Source organism: Zerene cesonia, chromosome 12 (assembly GCF_012273895.1).
Source record: "Zerene cesonia ecotype Mississippi chromosome 12, Zerene_cesonia_1.1, whole genome shotgun sequence".
Classification (NCBI taxonomy): Eukaryota; Metazoa; Arthropoda; class Insecta; order Lepidoptera; family Pieridae; genus Zerene; species Zerene cesonia.
The window spans coordinates 248978-271612 of NC_052113.1; the positions used below are offsets into that span (position 1 = coordinate 248978).

General features: G+C 44.1%; 3 protein-coding genes and 1 long non-coding RNA gene across 5 annotated transcripts in view; 2 read left to right on the plus strand and 2 right to left on the minus strand.

Moving 5' to 3' along the window:
- The window catches only part of LOC119830769, a 1575-nt gene extending 1146 nt beyond the window's left edge, over nt 1–429 (plus strand). The window contains exon 2 of the long non-coding RNA XR_005287863.1: nt 16–429. This is a non-coding gene — a long non-coding RNA (uncharacterized LOC119830769). The remainder of the gene's footprint in view (nt 1–15) is intronic.
- The window catches only part of LOC119830767, a 13327-nt gene extending 7274 nt beyond the window's left edge, over nt 1–6053 (minus strand). For both annotated transcript variants that reach the window (XM_038353902.1, XM_038353901.1), the window contains exon 1: nt 5456–6053. In XM_038353902.1, the coding sequence (XP_038209830.1) occupies nt 5456–6019 (564 nt within the window). In that variant the 5' untranslated portion in view covers nt 6020–6053. The remainder of the gene's footprint in view (nt 1–5455) is intronic.
- LOC119830766 (E3 ubiquitin-protein ligase Ubr3) overlaps nt 1–19329 on the plus strand; it is a 47925-nt gene extending 28596 nt beyond the window's left edge. Inside the window, 22 exon segments of the mRNA XM_038353900.1 lie at nt 7892–8073; nt 9125–9249; nt 9789–9931; nt 10338–10501; nt 10586–10728; nt 10796–10956; nt 11694–11877; nt 12418–12515; nt 12785–12859; nt 13067–13193; nt 13440–13582; nt 13767–13911; nt 14182–14317; nt 14565–14796; nt 15227–15703; nt 15781–16009; nt 16210–16470; nt 16774–17033; nt 17162–17404; nt 17477–17835; nt 17904–18029; nt 18180–19329. Of these exon segments, the coding sequence (XP_038209828.1) occupies nt 7892–8073; nt 9125–9249; nt 9789–9931; nt 10338–10501; nt 10586–10728; nt 10796–10956; nt 11694–11877; nt 12418–12515; nt 12785–12859; nt 13067–13193; nt 13440–13582; nt 13767–13911; nt 14182–14317; nt 14565–14796; nt 15227–15703; nt 15781–16009; nt 16210–16470; nt 16774–17033; nt 17162–17404; nt 17477–17835; nt 17904–18021 (4005 nt within the window). The 3' untranslated portion in view covers nt 18022–18029; nt 18180–19329.
- The window catches only part of LOC119830904 (forkhead box protein J2-like), an 8261-nt gene continuing 3894 nt past the window's right edge, over nt 18269–22635 (minus strand). Inside the window, exon 7 of the mRNA XM_038354093.1 lies at nt 18269–18350. Coding sequence (XP_038210021.1) covers nt 18269–18350 — 82 coding nt within the window. The remainder of the gene's footprint in view (nt 18351–22635) is intronic.

The following is a 22635-nucleotide window of genomic DNA, read 5'->3' on the forward strand; positions in this document are numbered from 1 at the left end:
CACGCTCTCCGCCAGGTCGAGCCACTCGCGCAGCGGCGCCGGCACCGCGCCCGGCTTGCTCTGCCGGTGCACGAACTCCACGAAGCTCTTGTAGAACCCGTCGATGATCTGCAGCCGCTCCACGGCCTTGATCCACAGCCACGAGTCCAGCGGCGGCCGCGGCGGCCGCGGAACGCCCGCGACTAGCTCGTCGAACGCCACAAAAGCCTTTGTTAGCTCGATGTCACCGCCCAAACCGGCCTGCGCCCATTCCGGATCCGTTACGTTCCTCCACAGCTGCTGCTCTAGCGCGTACAACTTGGATCTCACGGAATCTACCGCCGTGGGGTCGCCCGCGCTGGCGACGGCCAGCAGCGCAAACAGCGCCGCAATTTTCATACTTTACACTACACTGAAACGTCTCACGCTACGCACGGTTCGTAACGCACTGGCGCGGGCGGACGAGAGGGGACGGCCGGTCGCGAGTGGGGTTCCTCTAGTGATGTACGCGAGTCGATGATTTGCCGCGCAATATTTACTGAATACTCGGTTACCAATCGAATACTCGGTTTGCAGGCAAATTTTGATTATATTCGCATTAACTGAAAATAAATGGCGCGTGACGATACGATATTTTTTATATCCACTTTAACCTTGACTTAATATCATTTCGATTGCACGATTTTGCGAGTTTCTTGATAAATGTAGGATAAGTGTTTTTGCTTAAATAAACACTAAGCGACTGCAAAAAAATATCATATGTTATACTTTAAATGAATTTACATTCTAAATGGTTAAAAATATTAACATTTCATAAATTATATATAAAATTCGGCACGACTGTGTACTAGCGTCAGTTGACATTTTGGAAGACAACTTTTTTTTTGTCTAAAAATGATCCGTATCGATACCACAATTACACATCACTGTGTTGCATATGTTAATACGGTTACCTCTGCTCAAGACAATTTGCAATCCATACAACTCCAAACGCGTTGCAATAAGGTCGATATTGCAGTGACAGGAGTGCGTGTTTCCTTTAATTCGTGTATCAGCTGACGTGAGACGTCGCGGCACAATATGTCATGATGGATTCTATTGTGTATATGTATGCGAATGTGTGTGTGTGTTGTATAGTGGGATGCGTATGGAGGGCTGGCGCGTGCAGGGGCTTCTCCCTTTTATTATTTGTTTATGGCTTAACCACAATAGAAATAAACAATGCGCAGAGGAGGCGTTTCGAATCATCGATACCTGAAATGCATTTTCGTATATTACTTTGGGTTGTATTTATGAGGTTTTCTAAGGATAGTGTTTTACGATTGAGTTTGTGTTTGAAAATATCGATGCAAAAATCGGGATTTACTCTTTGGTTGAGCGATGGAATTAGAAATTTCGAATAAACAATTTGAGAATCAACATGGGATACGTATTCAACCTGATTCAATTATAGAGTCTGTTTTTAATACTCATATTGAATCAAGTATCAGTTAAAACTTTATAGATGTCGAGTAATCATACAAGTGTGCTGTAAAAGGAAACGTGTAGGTACCGGTACAATAAATACATATAAAGGTTATTTTATTTTTTCCATAACATCCGCGAAACTATCGCTCGACTATGCGTGTGAAGCGTTTATGTGTTCATATGTGTATGTATGTATACAGTAGTAATTCGGCGTATAACTGATGCAGCGATTTCAATAACCGCCTTCTAGGAATCCTTTGATAGCACTTATCATTGTAATATGATATTCAGTTTGGTTAAAGGTTTGTTTTCAAACGAACGTTTGTTATATTCTTTCTCACATCGGAATATGATATCATACCTACGTGCAAATAAAATTGATAGTGTTTTTTTTTTATTTTATAAGTACGTGCTTTTTACATGCATACTGATTAGCTAAATGATTCAACCATGTATTTTGTATAATACTACGTACGTATAAATGACATCGATACTGGGGAGTACACAAATATATTTTACGACTCACGAAAAGTGCATCGTTAATTGATTTAAATGAACGTATCCTCTCCCGAGCGCTCCACCGCACCCCTCGCGCACGCACACACACGCACACACACACGAACACACACGAACACGCAAGGAGGCCGCGTGCAGCTACACGTCTCCTTGTGTTACAGTGCTTTTCAATTTGGTAGCATAATTATGCGATCCGCAAACGTCGATCGGAAAACAATCATTGTTTACATGCAAACAATGTGAGAGATAAGTTTGTCTCGATTGTAGGTGCTCATTTATTTTGTATCGGTGTCTTTGTTATGCTTCTTTGTGTGTGTTGTATTATGTTGTGTACAGCCCATAGTTATTAATTCAAAAAAAAATCTAACCGAAGTGATTGGATTGTTTGGTGGACATTATAGCTTAAACTCATTGATGATAGCGGGTGGGGGTCGTTCATGCTTAGATTATAGGTAGCTTTTGTGTCCGCGACTTCGCACGCGTTAAATTCAAAGAAGTATAGATGTTTATGTATGTATAGATGTTTATGTATAAAATTTCCTCTTTAATCACTCATATCTATTAGAAAACGACGCATTGCGAATAATAAACTTGTAGATTTATACATTATGTAGTACATGACAGTCTCGGCTGGATCTAGAGTCTCATGTGCTGTGTTAGAAGAGTAAAATTTAATAAAATAGAACGGCCACGTATCTCTCGCGTAATTGTGGGTGAACATTGTTTGACCTTCTGTCGACCATGCCCTATCTGCTACGAGCTGATTCGTTAACGTCACGCAAATACACGGCATTATTACAATATTACGTGCGTAGTTATTTCTATGTTTCCTTATAAAGTTAATAACTATAAAATAATTGATATCTCACTATCGATATAATTTATATTGAAAAAAATTGTTCTGTTTTTTAATTTTGTTTAAATAAAACAATAATGAAGCTTGCGTTCGGTAAAAAATAACGTAGAAAAATTCGCGGGTGTTCTAGTTAGTTGTTCATAAAGAGAATAAAAAAATTTACGGTCCACTATATGGCGTGGGCTTCCGGCACAGCGCTGGTTTATCACACCGCGGCAAGTGACCCCGCTGACTCATCGTATCGCGATATTCAAAATAGCAAAATTTATCATTTCGCACTCGTCCACTTCGATCACTCTGTTGCGAAACTTTATTGCTCGTGAATTTGGAACTTATATATATTTTTTAATATATTACGTATCAATAATGATAATATCACTACATAGTATGTTTCAAAGTCGCTTTCTCTGACCCTATGTATGCTTAAATTATTAAAACAACGCAACGGATTTTGATGGGTTTTTTTATTGATAGAGTGATTCAAGAGGAAGATTTATATGTATAATAACATTTATTAGGTATTTACAGCAGTTATTACAGCAGTGGTGAGAACCTCGGACTTCAAAATCGATAAGTCGGGGTTCTAGACTGGGCGAGCGTGCAAGAAATAAATTGATTTTTCAATTTATCTGCGCAAGTAGATAACATCACCACTGCTTAAAACGGTGAAGGAAAACATCGTGAGGAAACCGGCATGTCCGAGAATCAAAAGTTCGACGACATGTGACATCTGCCAACCCGCACTTGGCCAGCGTGGTGGATTATGGCCTGAACCCTCATAGGAGGCCTGTGTCCCAGCAGTGGGAACATATATGGGCTGATGATGATGAACATCTATTAAATCATACTGCACTATTAACACAAAACAAACATGCATGTTGGCGAATTAGCAAACATTTATATGAATTGAACATGTCTTATTGTCGCCGTTCGTATAACAAAGCAAAGCTACAGTTACATAGTATAACTATTTAAAATAACGGCCTTTAAGCACAATAGTGACTATTTAATAAACCCTGACAACGGGCAATAGGCGTGTGTACGTTTTATTCGCGTTTTATTAAAAACAATCAGCCGCGTGACAGCGGGCTCAATGACTCACATAATAACGGTTTCCTTGGCAGACGTACAGTGATCCATACGAGTTAATCAGCGCTCGACCCCGAAACGAAAAAAGCCTCGTAAAATACCATTATGTGACTAAAACGTTCAGGATAATACGGCTCTAATGCGTATGTTTATAGTGTTTTTATGGTGCCTTAAATATAGTTCAGTGTGGACGGAATGTGTGATGGAACGTAACTTCCATAGGCTTTGGTTAAACCCGTTGGCCGGGTGCGCAGCGCGGTTTCACTCTCGATGTAGCGAGTTTAATGTCGTATATTTAAGTTAGATTACGAATGTTTCCGTTATGTATACGTATATATATTTTGTCAATACATACTAGTCAGAATATAACATTACGTATCCAGATAAACGTAGCAACTTATTATCTCATATTTTTTTTATTTGCCATCAACAAACAAACTACGGTTGATAAAAAGTAAGCATCTAATGACTTAACAACTAACAACTTTCTCTCAAAAACTTAGAAAATTACAAACCTATAACCGGTATCCATAAACTTTATATAGTTATTCAGTAATAGCATGTTTTTCACTAAATTGTTAGGTAAAATAAAAATGAATACTAGATAAATAAACATTGTTTCGAATAACATACTTTATCTCTAAAATACCGGTATTTTTTATTTATCAGTTTTGTAATAAAGTTAATCATAAAGTACCGTACAAATTGTCCAAAAGAAAATAATATTATAATAATTTTACGAATATGTCAACATCATACACCTACATAATAATACAAATGCGAAAACTGTAGAATAAATCGGCGAGCGTTACGAGATTTCAATAAGCTTCCTTGAAACCAGTGATAATGAACGAGTATAATGACCGCGATGCTGTCGTAGCGTTCACCCACTTTTACTATTGTTAAATAAATAAACCGAATGTTCAAACGGGTAAACGTTTCGGCTGTACGTTTATCTGTAAAATAAGCAATGATCCAGCGAGTCGAGTTGTCAACAGCGAATAAAGGAGCCTGAATAGCGGATGCACAATTGATCCGTCAGTCAATAAACGGGTGCAACACAATGTGCTGGTGGAATGTCATGTTTCACACCGAATGCCCGTTATGCCAAATATGTTTCATTTGAATTCAAGTACGATACATTCAGAGAGAGATATTCTTCATTCGCAGTAAACATCCCCTCTGTGCTCAGGCAACGGTAAAATGATCGTTTGCGAATAATACTATCTCTGTAATGTGTACTATCTAATATAATATCAAAATAATCAATAATAACCGTTGATTCTATGAATGTTTTATATGTTTGATATATCTACCTGTTTAAGCTTAAAAGCATCTTATTTCCTTAACTCTATGACGCATTAAATGCTTGCGATATGAAGGTTGTTGTATTTGTTGTTTTACTCATCGATTGCTAAGCAAAACTTTGACCAGAATGATAACTTGCAGTGTCAAAGTTCAAATGGCACTTGTGATGTTTTTCATTGTATTCAACACCGAAAGGACGAATAATACGATAACTTAATTGAAGGTGACAGTCATACAAACCTCTAAATCGTCCACAATGAGGTCCATTAACCCGCGCGCAAACAGGTGTTTATACGGTGGCACAATCAAGGCGTGGATCCTCTCCATAAGGCCCGGCAAAGCGCCCCGGTCATGCGACACGCACCAGTCTGCAAAGTCCTCAAGCGTTCGCCTCTCCAGCTCTTGCTGTAACTTCACGTAGTCCCGCATCATCCGGTTGGCTGAGTCCACGCGACTCAGCAAATCGGCCATTTCGTGTAGCCTCAGTTCGAGCCGGGCCCCTTTACCCACGCTCTTAGCTAGCAGCGTAGCGACTACCGAACTCCTATCCACTTGCAACTCCAATTTCCGAATAGCTCGCGTTATCTCGGACAAGCGCTCCAATACCTGCCTTTCTCTTCTGCGAATGAACGGCAATTCAACGCCACCGGAGGCGTTGAACGGTTTGCCGATGACATCCCAGGAGTTGAGGACCTCCTCGCCAATCTGTTTACTCAGAAGGATCACATCGACCGCCTCGTCGATAAGCGCGTGCGTGCACGTCACGGTGATGAGAGCCAAGAGCACTCGCACGCGACCGGACATGGCGACGGTCGGCCTCTCACTGGTTGAGGCAAGCTGTTGCCGCGGTGACGCACGCCAACCAGACGCACCAGGGTGAACACCTCACAATACGTAATGTGCACGCCGCACAACACACTTGATTCTCACTATTACATTAACTTAAGATATATTGCATATTTCGGCACAAAATAGGCTTAAGATACAACAATAATTCCAGACAGTTGTGACACGCAGTGCTGTATAACGAACTTGTAAAACCGGTATATTATGTGCTGTAAACTGTGGGTACCCTATAAATATATCTAAATCAATATTGAAAGCGAAAGGTAGATGAGACATGTTTTAATCAATAATATACGAAGAAAAATATATACCGTCATGATTAAGTTAGCTCACTAATTATGCAGTTTTGTGGTAATTCCGAACATCTGGCAACATTTACGAAACTCTCCACTTTATTAACAAATCATCAACAAAAGCTTTTTGTCGTCCCTTCTGAATTTTTTGTACGCAGGAATTTTATGTCGGTGTGATATGGGAGGCGAACAGATGTGTGCTTTATTACTTATTTATCGTCTTCACCAAAGAGTTCGACTCGTGTTTTAATGATATTCTAATTATTATACAAATATTGCGTGTTAGGGACAAAGAAAAGACAATTATCCTATTCGGTATACTCGATGTCCTCAAGTCAATAATAATTATGAATCGATTTATGATACAAAAATCCATTTCTGTATCAGTTCAATTTCATAAATTAGGTCAAGTGATTTATTTGTTTTGGGGTTGTTTGTCTATGGACTGATATTAAGTACCTACGTTGATTACATATAATTATAAAAGATTAATGTTTTCGTTAAAAATTATTGTTGTTTTTTGATCTATACGTATGATATAGGTAAATGAATAAAATAAGAGAAGTCATTGAATTGTCTATTATGCATATTACGCAGATCTGTTTATCCAGAGAGTTTCCCGGAATTTTTTGTATTAAATTAAATGAGGTTTTGTGTTTTAGCTACGTTACTCATTGATATATACTTACATTCTAACATAGTGTCGCAGCGTCCTACGCTAATAAATGTTCCTCTCATACTCAAATGCCATACATTGTGATAGATTTAGTTTTGTGATCAGATAATTTCTTGTCTTGCACCCGCATAATAAAAGCATAGTAGAAAGTCACTTAACATTCCGTGTAGTAAGGAATTGTTGTACGCGCTCAGCACATGTGCTTTAAATCAAACTCAAAACATTTATTTATTCAACTAGACTTCTTTTAGAAGCGCTTTTGAAAGCTCAAATAGATCGATAAGTAACTCTGCAGTTGCTGTTATGACAATTACTTCAATAATTTACATTTATATTTAATAAAAATAATATTTATTTATTTCCCAAAGAAACAGTAGTACACAATGAAACAGGCCCTGCTGAAAGGTCTCGAATTATATGAATATACTATCCAAAATTTTTCACTTAAACAATAATAATGCCATAGAACTATCCCGTGGTTCTTGTGACGGTTACGGCATTGACGGCATTTCACGGATATAATTTTTCATTTTATATTCTTTAATACAATCGTAAGGTCTCTCAAATATATCCATAATATATCTTTTCATAATACTGTAAACGCCATACCTAGACTCGTGAATGAATTTTTGTCTTTAGAAAGAACTCGCTTTTGCCCGCGCGTTAAAGTCATTAGTTCAATAGATTTGATAGTTAATTGTTTAGATTTACAGAACTAAGCATAAATAGGGACTGAGGCTGGAAGCGAAGAGAAGGCAGGCTTTCTTTTTAATGTCTGTTCTCGTGCGTGCATCTTTTAATGATGCTGTTGTGTTTATTGCGATGTGATATGAGAGTCGCTTTGCCTTCCCCCCCCAATAGAGCCTGTTCTACGAGATCCTGGCGGGCGTGTGGGTGCGCAACGGGCTGCAGATCAAGGGGCAGGCGATGACGTACATCCAGGCGAACTTCTGCAACTCGATGGTCGACATGGACATATACTGGCTGCAGATCTGCGCCGCGCACCTGCCCGCCGACCAGTTCATGGACATGTGCATAGACACGTGAGTAGCAAGCACACACAAGCACACACAAGCACACACTCGCACACACATCGGGGTCATTCGTGGACAGTCGTCGAACGGTAATTAGAGAGTACTCTTCGTGTTTTCATTAATTCGAATCGATGCTGATAATACGGTGTCTAAATTTTAATTGTTTTTTTTTTATACAATACTATTGTATACAATAAAAGAAGACTTATTTCCACTGACGCCCTAACTTTTATAAAACCTACTTTTATACAAATATTCAAGTGACCATACACTATTTATTTCTATAACGTCACAACTTATGCCGTAGGTAATATTATAAGTGCCATGAAATGAAGGCATAACATATATACATACGTATAGTATATTAAGGCATTGCAATATATATTATTAGATTCTTTGTCTATGGTACATATATAGCCTATGTCACTAAGTGAAGTTGCAGCTTTCCAATGTTGAAAGAAATTTCGAAATCGGTCCAGCACTTTTTGCATTAAAACGTTACAAACATACAAAAATACAAAAGTTTCCTCGTAAGACTGTACACTATTTAACACATATTTTACAAAAATCGTCAGAGTTAAAAGCGATGCAGACAAACCTTATTATGTATAAAATGATGAATTGTCCTATACACTTAAAACTTCTGCGAATTATGATAACGTATGTACTTGGCGCTGTACGAGTAACTGCCGCTGCCGCTGGCTCCTGTTTCACACGGAACTATTGTGTTGTGTCTTTATAACATTTTTTGCGCTTTGTATGTATGCGTAATGTAACTCTTAGTTCCCCTTAACATTATGACTTAAATTATATTTCATATAGATTGTAAATTAGTATATACGTGACAATTAAAACCCGGTTTTTGTTACAACTCAGTTTCCTTGGTTATAGCTAGTTGCAATTAGATTTATCATGTAGGGATTTTTTTATTTTTCAAATAATAATGAAAACTGCACGTTTCTGTTTTATATTTTGATGGGATCATCACAACTTATAAACCGTTTAAAAACTGATGAAGAAGCGTACATAAAAAATCACGCAAACACAACATTCGTTGCAGGTTCGGAGTGCGGGAGTGGCTCAGCATGACGCCGATGTCGCCGGCGCAGGCCGCGGAGCAGGACGCCATGGTAGAGGGGCTGCTCACCTTCCTCGCCATACTCGTCAGCTCCAGGACCAACCTCGGTGAGTGCAGGGCTATCAATGCCGCAACACGTTGCTGGTTTTTAAAGTACTACGTATCAGTTTTCCGCTCGCGGATTCGACCGCGTAGTCAAAGAGAAATTCACGTAGTCGTCTATGGGACTTTTTCTTTGATTAGTATATGAGACACATTTTTATTGTGGGAGTCGAGCACGCTTCGGCACGAATTGGGCCAGCTCGCACCGGGGAAGTACCAATCCCCCACAGAAAACCGGCGTGAAATAGTGGCATGCCACTGTGTTTCGTACGGTGAGTGGGGGAGCCGGAGGCCCGTTTCCTTTTCCTCACCCATCCCAGTCCATTCCTTCTTTCCAGTCGTTAATCCATTCCTTTTCCATTACCCCAAAAGAGCGGGCAGCGCATTCGCAGAGGCCCAACCTTTGCGAATGTTCATGGGCGGTGGTGATCGCTTACCATCAGGCGAACCACCAGCTCAGTTGCCCGCTATGACATAAAAAAAAAATAAAATAAAATGAAGTGGAGCTTGCAGAGCGGGTGTGTAACATGGCACCGACTTGCAGGCAACGACGAGGTGCTGCAGTCGCGCGTGGAGGTGGCCACGCTGCTGGCCGCCGGCGACAAGACGCACTCGCAGCTGCTCGAGCTCATGCCCGAGCGCTCCGGCAACGCGCACACGCGCAACTTCGAGGCGGTGCTCAGCGAGGTGCCCGCGCACACGCGCACACACGCACACACGCACACACGCACACACACACGCGCACACACGCAGGGGACACATATATAATATAAAATAATATAATATAGCCTTTTATTCAGCAGATAATCTTATAATCGCAGCAGATAATCTTAACATACATAGTGAAAAAGTAAACAGTTACAAACTAACAAAATATTAACCGAAGTGTATCTACAATCACAAAATCGGCATCTCAAAACAACACAAAAATGCCAATCGGGAAATGCCTCCTCCAACCGTTTCCATTCTAATCTGTCTTGAGCTACTCTATTCCACATTACTCCGGCCACTTGTCTTATATCATCATAGGGGACACATAGTGGGAGAGATTTATGTTATATGTCTAAAACGTATGTCTATGTTCCGCGTACAGCTGTCGGTGTACCGCGCGCCGCCGAAGGGCTCGGAGGCGCTGGAGCAGGGGCTGTTCGTGCCGCGGCCCGTGGTGTGGGAGCGCTACTACGACCCGCTGCACGTGCTGCGCCGCGCCGTGCACCGCCGCGACTTCCACGCCTCCATGGACCGCTTCGCCGCCTAGTGAGTGCCCCGTCTCCCTGCTGACGCGCCTATCGCGCTCTGCGTAATGATTTACACACTAACCGAGTCGTGCACGGCCCGCAGCGTGGCGGAGAAGCGCAAGGCGGAGGGCGGCGCGGCGGGCGCGGCGGGCGCGGCGACGGGCAGCCTGTGGCCGCCGCTGCGCCCCGCGCGGGCGCCGCCCCACGTCGAGCTCAGCGGCGACCCGCGCCAGATCTGCGCCTCCGGTAAGCGAGTGGGCCACCGGGGAGGGGCTCGCCCAGTGGCATGTGCAGTAACGGTGCGTGTGCGCAGGCGTGCTGCACGCGGCGCTGCTGGCGGTGCTGCACCGCGGCGTGCGGCGGCGCGACGGCGGCGCGGGGGGTGCTGCGGCGCCGCCCGACCACGTGCTGGCGCTCGCCGTCTACCTGCTCGACGTCGCCGCCGACCTGCACCTGGCGCTGCCGCCCACCGACGTGAGTGCGCGCCCCCCACCGCACACACACACCCAGCATACCTCACCCGCTGATCATAATAATATAATATAATTATTTATTTTCCTTTGTGGACTGAATTAAAAGAAAATGTGTAAATGGAATTCATTTAAATTTAACTGAATAAAAATTCTCCGTTTAGATAAGTACCAGCTTCTTCCCACACATTCTTAAAAAAGTGTCGATACGATTAGGTATATGTACAGACTGAGCTATTTATAAATGTTTAAAATGTAGTGGTCTTAACCATAAAAAGTTAAAGCACATTTAAATGATAATTCATAGTGCGAATGTTAAAAAATTTCCATCTAAAATATTCTTAAAAAAAAACCTGATGCAGGCTCTAATCACAAATAAGACTGTAAGTATATAATACAAGAAGAAATTTATGTTTTTGAAGATGTGTATGCATGTGTAATTTTGTATAATTAATATAAGTTAGACAAATTGAAAAATTTATAAATTGTTCAATCAATAAGTTAAAGATGAAAAAGGAAATACGAAACTCTGTTTAAACTACTGAACCACAACTATCAAGTCATTTGTTCTCCATCAAAAACAGAGTAACAAAGAATGAAAATCACACTATAATGTGATACCATGTATCAGGTGTACGTGGGTGAAGTTGCAAGTAAAATATTAGTTAGAGGCTGTTTATGAAAGTATCATGGTAACCTGATAAAGTAGTAATTAAAAATCTGCGACGGGCGTGCGCGCAGCGGTCGGTGTGCGTGTCGCGCGGCGCGGCGCGGCGCGGCGCGGGCGCGGGCTGCGTGGGCGGCGCGCCGCTGCTGGCCGCCTTCCCCGGCGGCTCCGTGTGCAGCAACGCGCGCACGCTGGTCGCGCACGTGCCGCCGCTGCACGCCGCCAAGCAGCTCTACCCGCAGCCCTACCACTCCGACAGTCAGTATCACGCTACACTCTATCTCCTTCGCGTCTCTAACGAATCGCTAATAAATCACTTTCAATTTTTTTTTTTTTTTGTGTCTTGTTATCTTACTCTTAATTTTTTATCCGTATCGAGTAAGTCTGAGAGTCGACCTTCGTCTGTTTTTCATGCCCCTTAACACTAAGAGAACAGGATTAATTGTAACCATCTTGAAAAAAATCTGAAAATAAATCTAGCCCATGCAGATTGAAAATTATGGGCACCTAAGAAATAGCCTAGGCATTGGACAAACTGTAACCATTATTCGGTTATTGGGGTGAATTTTTATTATTTTGGTTCGTTTGAACTTTGGAACCGTAACCCTAAATAACATTTCTAGAATCACAATCAAAAATAATGACACAATAGCCCCAAGTTTCCTAAAATTAAGACTATTTGTTAAAAAAAGTACTAGAGTACCTTGGCAAGTGTCATTAAAAGTGCTCCATATGTAATCAGGATTGTAAAATTAAACAGAAGCATAACTAATAAGTGTGTACCTTCTCTGTCGGCAGGCGAGCCAGAATGGGAGGGGGCTGAGGTGGGTGAGGGCGAGGGTGAAGCGGGCAGCAAAGTGGCCTCTACCGCGCTCGCCGTGCCGCAGCCCATGCAGGTAGCACACAAGCGCGCCTGCCCGCATACACACGGACACACGCACGCACACTTACACCGAACTATACACCTATTTCTCTTTATATATCGGATATCCAAATTTTGTAATATGTATCAAAAACAAAGGACGTTGAAGTATTACATAAATCTGAGTATTAGTGTCTAGATTTTGGCAAATGTGATTTCTTTTCTGTAACTTTCGATGCACTGCGTTTATTTATTGGTATTATTATCCGTAATAATGTAATTAAATAATAATCCGTTTATCAGATGGTCCGCAACAACTCGGTGCCAGACGATCAATCTGACGCGGGCGGAGACGCGCCCGAGATTAGAGCCTTAGAGGTAACAATTTTTATCCATTGCTAACTGTTCGGCAGCAGTACATATACCTCTTATAGTACTCATAGATAACGTATATATCCAATGGCGGAATCATTTTTGAAATAATGTATTCAGAATAGCGCGTTTAAACAAATCCTTTTTATTTAATTAGATAAGCTAAGAAGCTGTCATACTTCTATTAATGAATGTATTGTCTGTCGCGAGCAGAGCGGCGAGGGGGGCGAGGGCGGCGAGAGCGGCGCACTCGTGGTGCAGGGGGGCGGCGCCGACGCCGACGCCGACGCTGACATGGACGGCGCCATGTCGCTGGCGCTGCCCGCGCGCCACGCCAGAGGTGCGTCTGTCTAGCTTTGAGCTGCGGCCTCAGCCGCGGGTGGCGAGTTTAGTTGGGAGAAGTTGGGGGGAGATGTAATTTATTAGAATTATATGGCTTACGTTGCTCCAATTAAAGTAACCAAAAATGACGAAAACAACATAAGAAGATTTAATTGAACCTTTTTATAATTTATCTCTAAATTATATAGAATACGCATTCAGTCGCCACATTGAGATAATGATATATCAATAAATAATGTTCCAGAGCTAGAGTGGGACATGGACGTGCCGCGCGCGCTGCCCGCGCCGCTGGAGCTGGGCGCGCCGCTCGCCGCGCACTCGGCGCACTCCCCGCACTCCCCGCACACCTCGCACACCTCGCACACTTCGCACACCTCCAACACGCAGGTACACACACATAATCAGAATTTAGTATTAGAGAATTAAATTACTTGGCACATTGCCATGCAGAGAGACACTTTTTGGCCATCAATTCTGTGAGTTCAAATTTTCCGAAATTCACAGTTGATAAAACAAGAAATATTTCTCTGCTATTGCCATATTAATGAACATTATGTAAATTGCATTACAGGTGCAGTTACACTCTCAGGCAGAGGAGCAGATCCCGGTGAACGAGTCTATCATCTCGCTGCTGCTGAAGCTGCACTCGCAGCTGTCGGGCCGCCTCGACTCGTTCTCGCTGGACGAGCCGCCGCCCGCCTCGCAGGAGCCCATCGGTGAGATCCCCTAACCTATGCCGTGATTACCACAGGAAAGCAATAGACACAAATGTAGTCTATATAAAAGCGTCAAATTATATGTAGGTACTGTGTGTTTGAATAGAAAAAGAAGTTAATATAAGGTCATGATTTTGTAGGAATTTGTTTTATAATAAATTATAGTTTTTCAATTTGTTACTATTTCAATAAGGAGACGAAAAGTGATATCGCTCATGGAGATAAAAAAATTTAGTTTGAATAAACAACGAAATATGTGATATTGATTAGGTGACGGACCACATTTTATCGGACAAGTGCTGCACAAGCTGGCGGCGCTGGATTCACGCTGCGCGGACGCCATCCAGCAGGTGCGCCGCACCATGTGGCCCAACCAGCGCGAGCGGCAGGCGGAGCAGCGAGCCAGGTACGTATTTGGGCCCTTGTGTGCACCCTTGGGGAACACCCAGTTTATTTACTGTATACTTTTTTTCTCATATTACGTATTGACTATATTACTATAAGTGGACTCTCATTGCAAAATGTCTTCATTGTTAAGAATTAAACATACACATACGTAGTCCACGTTGAAAGTAGATATAATAGTGATATCGCGGATGGCGAGAGGACAAATAAAAACGCTTTAGCGGGTGTGTGTGTGTGTCGGGTCGCAGGGAGCGGCGCGAGAAGGAGGAGCGGTCGCGGCGCGCGCGCGAGCGGCAGGCGGCGCTCATGCGCGAGTTCGCGCGCAAGCAGGCGCAGTTCCTGTCGGCCGTGCGCCAGCTGGAGGGCGAGCACATGGAGTGGGACGAGGAGCCCGTGGCGCGCGACTACGACTGCGTCATCTGCAACACCACCGCGCCCGCCGCGCTGCACGACCCCATCGGCCTCGTCGTGCTGCTGCAGGTGACCTCCGACACCCTCTCACTCTCACTCTCACCCTCACTCTCACATATACGCATATACTATAGCGTATGTGGAAATCTGGTACCTACATAAGTTATAATATTGCCAAATTTCATCAAAATACGTTTAGTGACTACTTTGTGGTTGACATTTGCATTTTAATAATCTAGATAATAAATTGCATCAAAGTGATGATGAGGTTGACGATGTTTTTCTGTACTATTGAACAACAGATGATTTAGTATTGTTATATTAATGCGAAGTCATTAATCTGTGATCAATAAATAATGGATTATTTTCGACCCATTGTTGATCACCAGTAATAATATGAATAATTCGATGCGATACATATCATATGACCACGACGTAAAATTGATGTTTATTTTGAAGTCTAATTTTGGCTAATGTGTGTATGTTTGCGCACGCGCAGTCGACGTCAGTGCTGGGGCACCGGCGGCGCGCGGGCACGGGCGAGGGCGTGCTGGCGCTGTCGGAGGGCGAGCGCGCGCGGCTGGCGGCGCAGCAGTACGCCACCGCGGCCGCGCACCACTACCGCCTGCACGACGACCTGCACCAGCACTTCGACCAGGAGTCGTGGGTGCTCAGCGTGAGCGTCGGCTGGGAGGGCGGCGTGGCGGCGCAGTCGTGCGGCCACCACGTGCACCTGCGCTGCCTGCGCGCCTACCTGCGCGCGCTGGCCGCGCCGCGCCCGCCCAACCTGCACGTGGAGCGCGGCGAGTTCCTGTGCCCGCTGTGCCGCCAGCTCGCCAACAGCGTGCTGCCGCGCGCGCCGCCGCCGCCCCCGCCGCCCCCGCGCGCGCCCCCCGCGCCGCCCGCCCCCGCGCCGCCCTTCGCCGCGCTGGCCGCGCACGTGCGCGCCATGCTCGAGCGGGACGTCGCGCCGCCGGTCAGTGCCGTCGCAACCTCGCCCCCCCCATAGCACTATTGTTGAGAAGCTTTAACACATCCGCTTGCGGCTCGCAGGTCAAGTCGCAGCTGTCGGAGGCGATGGGCAAGGCGATGGGCGACATGACGGCGATGGCGGGCGGCAAGCTGCGGCAGCGCTACGGCTCGTCGCCGGCCGCCATCTTCACGTTCGTGGCGTCGCTCGTGCGCACCAACCTGGAGTGTGAGCTGGTGCAGCGCGGCGGCCGCCTCGTCGCGCCGCCGCCCAACCGCGCGCCGCGCTACAAGCCGCGCGACGACTGCATCGGTGCGTGCGACCCGTCACCTATCCTCTGAGTTCCTTTCAATTCAATGACATTCAACAACTTACTAAATCGATTATTGTTCTAGTTTCAAGACGAACGAATTAGACCTGTGCCCATATATATGAATGGACGACAGCAGTAAATGTAAAATGTTAAGTAACCGATGAATAAGCAAACAAAAATGGTAATATTGACGTTGCAGTGCCGTTGCTGTCGGTGGCGGGGGCGCACGCGCGCGCGCTGGTGGTGGCGGGCGCGGCGCTGGGCGTGGCGGCCACGTGGCGCGCGCTGGTGCCGAGCGCGGAGGGCGCGGAGGGCGGCGAGGGCGCGGGGGCGCAGGCCGGCCCGCCCGCGCCCGCGCCCGCCGCGCGCCGCCCCGTGCCGCTGCTGCTGCGCGACCCCACCGCGCTGCTGCTGCACATGCTGCTGCTGGCGCCCGACGAGACGCCGCACCTCGATATACGTGAGTACGCACACGCACATCCCACGCACTAGCTTTATGAGTACGATGTGCGCCCCATATTTGTGTGCTACTTTGTGGCCAATATGTCATTAACTTCTATCTTTTTGTACACAATAAGAATAAATAAAGAAATTTTTACGGATTTTTTAGTCATTTTAATTTTATTGTTTCAAATTCATTCAGTATGGTGTTTTCTGTTTATGCACCAAAATTTATTTGGTTAAAGTAGAGAAATTATCAATATAATAAATATCAATTGTATCATATTTTTTTTAACCATATTAAAAAAACAAAAATTTTCAGTGCACTTCACATGCATAGTCCGCGCGTTATACGCGCTTACGTATTACCAAGTCGTGAATCAGCTGGTGGCTAATGGGAGGTTCGCGGGCCTGCTGGCGAATGAGCAGGAGGAGTGCAGAGAGGAAGAGGAGGGGGAGGGGGAAGGTGGTCTACTGGATGCCGCGCGTTTATTACGGGGTGCACTCGCTGGGGACCATCTGCTGGATGACGATGCGCCCGCGAATAGTGGGGATATCACTCTTGATCAGATTGAGGAGGAGGTAACTATACTGAAGAGTCATATTCATAAAGACGAAACTTTCTATATATATTATAGACTGTGGTTATGTATTAGTCTAAGGAAATATGTATTACATAAGTAAATGTTACATTTATATTGTGTGCGCAGGTGCAGGAGCTGGTGCTGCCGTACCTGCGCATCGCGGCGCTGCTGCGCAAGCACGTGTACGGCGGCGAGCTGCCGCTGGCGGCGGACGCGGCGCGCGAGTTCGGCGAGCTGCTGCGCTACCTGCAGCTGGCGCCGGGCGGGGGCCGGCCCCGCGCCGCGCACGCGCTGCCGCCGCGCGCCGCCGCCGCCGCGCGCGCCTGGGCGCGCCAGCTGGGCGCGGCCGCCACGGGCGGCCAGCTGGCGGTGCGTTCCCTCCCGAGCCCTCCCCGAGAGCGTTGCGCGAGTATCCGACTAACCCAGGCGTGTCTGCGGCAGATCGGGCGCGTGGTGCGCGGCCTGCACGCCGTGTGGACGGGCCCGGCGCTGCTGCGGCTGCCGCGCGAGTACGACCGCCTGTTCACGTACTACCACGAGCGCGTGTGCCTGCAGTGCGGCGCCGTGCCCAAGGAGGCGTCCGTGTGCCTGCTGTGCGGCACGCTCGTGTGCCTCAAGCAGCCGTGCTGCCGCCAGCACCAGGTGGCCGAGGCGGTGCAGCACGCCATGGAGTGCGGCGGCGGCACGGGCATCTTCCTCGTCGTCACCTCCACCTACATCATCGTCATCCGTGGCCGCCGCGCCTGTCTCTGGGGCAGCCTCTACCTCGACGACTACGACGAGGAAGACCGCGACCTCAAGTGAGTTCCCCTCCCCTTCCTCTGATTAATTTCGTCTTCCGTTTACTATATTCGTCTTCGCTATGCAGACGGGGCAAGCCGCTGTACCTGAGCGAGGACCGCGTGGAGCTGCTGCAGGCGCAGTGGCTGGCGCACCGCTTCGACCACACCAAGCGCACCTGGGTGTGGCACCGCGACTCGCTCTGAGCCCGCAGGTATTGCGCGCGCGCACACATAAACAACACCCATTCGTACAGCACACGCCCCGCCCACTACACACACTCTCACACATACATCACACCCCTCACGTACTACAGACACTTTCATACATACAAAATAACATAAAATCAGTTTAATTTCGTCAGGGTTGGCGAGTGCAGCATCGCACGTGTTGCCGTGCCGGGTGGCGCCGCGCTGTGCCGCTGTGCCGCTGGGCACATGACCCTATGTATAGTTAGACCGTGCGGTCCCGCCGCGACTGCGCGGGATCGCGCGGCGCGTCAATTCGGAGAGTGATGTTGGATGCTTGTAAAGCGCTTAACAGAGGATTTAATACGCATATATGAATTTAATGATCTCTATTATATTGCATATGTAATCGTTTCTCGTCGCGCCGCGTCCGAGTTGAGCGGCGGCTTCTGTACATAGCTTCGTGATCTAATATTATTATCATTATACATAAGTAGTTATCGAAAGTGTGTTGCAGTTTTATCATGGCATGAAATCTATTGCTATGACTCGGAATTATGCGTCGAATGTTGTGTTGCAACACGCCTGTATATAAATGTTGCGTGTTGTGTTGCGACACGCCCTTGTATAGCCGTTGCGTGGTGTGTCGCGACACAGCGGCGAGCCGCCGGCGCTCGCCCGGCCGAGCCGCTCAACCTGCGCGCCGGCGAGCGAGCGAAGCGAGATGCTTGCGCAGGCGCAGAGTGTCCGGAGATGTAAACACGTGTAAATACGAGGAGACTGTTAGTGTTCGGGCTGTGAGATGTAGCGGTTAGTAAATTATTATTATTATGACTTCGTGGCGTGGCCTCGGGCGCGCGCGTAACCAGCTGTGTATAATGTTATTTTAATCAGTATAACCGAAATTATTTTTAAGTTTTGTACGCGTAGTCTCGTCTAAATCTCAAGTACATTGCGTTATGAATGCGTTCAGTTTTGGGTCTCTGCAGACACTGTATGTCGGGATGTGCGGAGTCGATGCGTGTGGTCGGACGAAGCGTTTTATATTATAGTTGTATAAATTTAGTGCAATGCTCAAGCGCTGTAATTGTCATCAGTCGTTTCGGTTTCTTTTGAATTTTAACTGTAGTTAAGAAAATTGTTAAATTTCCGAAGGATAGCAAACGTGTTGCCTTATTCATGACACCAGTGGTCCGTTAAGTAATCATAAATATATAATGGAGATAGCGCGGCGCAGGCGCAGCCGCGGCGTCTTATTGTTAATGATGATAATTGTAACTACGATTGTTCTTGTATATATTCAAACATTAAAGTTGTTGATATTTTCTCAGTGTTTTATTCCACTCCACCTAATCACCTTATTACAATGACCTAACATTATTAATTATCAACGATAAAGATAGGGTAATTTCAAGAGAAATATATTGTTAATGCATGTAACAGTACATGTATGCAAAAATTCTTTTCTTTTAATGTAAAAAGAATTTTTGCATATATTTGAATACGTTTCTCAGAGTATTAATTTATCTTGATTGATATTAACTGTTGCTACTACATAAAACATTACATTTACTGCTTTGATAAAATTGTCATTGTTCAATTATCGCTATTGCAGTTGAAAAAGTGTTGATAGATCAATAAATATACCACAGAAAAACTCATTGCTCGTCACTAAATAAATAATATTTCCTTGCAGTAATGAGATAAGCAATTAATTAAATAATTAAAAATACAAAATGATCAATGCAGCAATGATTATCCAGTAAAGAATCATTGATTAAGACTAGTGAGGTAGTTGTATTCGTACAGTTCAGAATACCAGACTTTTAAGTTTACATGAATAAAAAAGTTTTAACCATATACGTCTTTTATACAAGCTTCCTTTCCTCCGTAGCCTCTGGAGCGCTCGCGTGTCCTTCCTGTCATCACGTTATAACCGTGCAACTTCTTTCTTGTTTAACCTTATCTAAAACTTAGTTTATTCTTATTTCAAATTGTACTAAAACCGGTTTAGTAGGTAAGGCTATTTATTCAGCTTAACAGATAGACAAACGGGGAAAATTTTAATTTATGAATTTTGTTAGACAAACGCAACTTAGTGCCAAACGAGAAGGCTTTCATGTTAGAAATATTTTGCAATGCTGTGTCAAGCGATTATCTCTCTGCTAAACAGACACCCTCATCTACATTCCTCTATCTAATTCTATGTGATGTAATATAATAAATAAGCTGGTAGAAAAACTGTACACATTATTGGTTACTCTTCTAGGTACTGTGTGGGCGGAAAATAAAAAGCACAATTTGTTAAAAGTTTTAATATACATCAACTATCATTTGTATAGAGGTAGAACATTCTACTCTTAAAGTATAAAGTAAACGGCTAACGCACGATCGTCGCATACAAATAAAATAATTTCATATAAATTGCCGGTAATATCAACTATAGGCGGAGTTGTCAAACCCAATCAGTGACGGACATCTTGATAAACAATAAAAAATCCTTCACAAAACTAAATACAATGCTTCAATATGAAAAAGTACAAATAAAATATACTCGATTTAAAATATCATTCTTTTTAAATAATGAATAGTAGTTCTATAGGCGTATCCACGAATCGTATATTTTTTTTTTGAAAATAAATTGATTATCACAGAAAAATAATAAAATATCAAACGATCAGTGATGGCAACTTATTATGCACCGCGTCGTAACTTCCGCTTCCGACCAACTTAACAATACTTATCAAATACTGAATATTATTCATATACCAAATAAAACTTACTATTATGTTACATAACATATAGAATTTTGACACAAAAATTAAGGAATGTTAATTACGAACAGTTAAATATATCTAAATATACATTTCTTCGGGTCGAGTTAGTGATCGGTGATAAAGTTTCGAATAAATAATATAATGATCCCGCATCGCTATTATACTTTCAATATTGGACGTTAACGAAACTAAATTACGCGTCTGAACCGCGCGAGTCCTTACCGCTACACCGCACTACTCTACGGCCTCGAGCCGAGCTCAGACATTACACAGGAGGCGGGGCTCCGACCGTTTCAAATATTATGCTCCGAACGGGGGCTCCTCGGGGTTGCAGTACATCCAACCCGCATATACTCTTATATACATTACACGGCTACGCTAAGCTAACTCTATACAGACGTGTATACGTGAACACATTGAACAAGATATGGGACCGTTCCCGGGCTGCGGCCCGCACTCCGTATGGCACACGAGTCTACTTTGTCAATCCACAGCAATATTTATTATTACTAACACTTTTTTTATTATATTTTAAAACGTTACCTCTTTAAACTTTTACATGTTACTTTTCACATCTTAAAGTTTATGCATTTCTTCATTTTAATTAACGTTTTGAAGTTACTTCATGAATAAATTAGAAGGGGATAGATATGAGAGTTGTTGTTTATAAATAAAAACCAAAAATGCCAGCTGACTATTGTCATCTCAGTCACACAGTATATGCACGTCTCTGTTCCTCCCTGCATGTCGAACAGAGGGATAAATAGTGTGCAAGCGAGATGGGTTGCTTCCATAATTGCTGTGGATGGTGTGAAATTAATTTTGAACAGCGGCAAGCAGAATAATCTAAAACAGAACCTAAGAAGCATTTTACGTATATTCGCGTTAAACTATAAATTCGTAAAACTAATTCATACATAAGAACTAAACGTTACGTGAACACTATGTTTAAGTATATTAAATTATTATATAAGATATACTGGTCGTTGTGAGATCTGCTCGTAATCCGGCTACAGACTTCGAAACGTAAGGTATCAAGTTTTGTCTCGAAATATATTATATATAAATAATTATATCTTATGAACTCGACAATAACTCTCGTAGTAAATAAACGTACATTCACATGTTAGTTAATATTAAGATATATTTTTTGTATCTTTTTTTTTTACTTTTCTACGAATATCTCGCGTCAAAAAGTCCTACCTAGTTCAGGTAACACTACAAAACGTAGATATGTTACTTTATAATCTGTATCGTTCACAATAAATAATATACTTTCCGCAAATGCAGCGTTACAAGTAAACAAAGCGCAGGTAACCGGCCGCCCGCCATCTCTATGCGATGACCGATAATATAATTCAAGTAAATGTGTATAAAACATTTCGCTTCAATAAAAATTGGTAAAAACTTGGTATATGTCATCATGAACACGATAGTTACCGCATTGCTGGCTCAGAGGAAGCTGTACGCTATGCAACGTGAGAAATAATGAACGTCAAACTATTTTTTATCCGTCGAACAATGCAATATTGATTTCATTTTAAACAACTGATAAAACCGAGTCTAATTTTACATAGGATCTAATTATGTAGTCCCCCGAGCCCAGCAAGGTGCGCTACTGGCAAACACTAAACGAACCGCCTCAGTTCACACGAAGCTAACTCACACGAGTATGTTAACCTTAATATAAGGTGAGGTGGAGTTGCCGTTGTTATAAGGATCCGCCGTGCCACTTGCCGGCTAACGCCGACAGGCCGGGAGTCGGCACACAGGGGGTCGGCAGGCCGGGGGTCGACAGGCCGGGCGTCGGTAGGCCGGGGGTTGATAAGCCAGGGGTTGATAGGCCGGGGGTCGG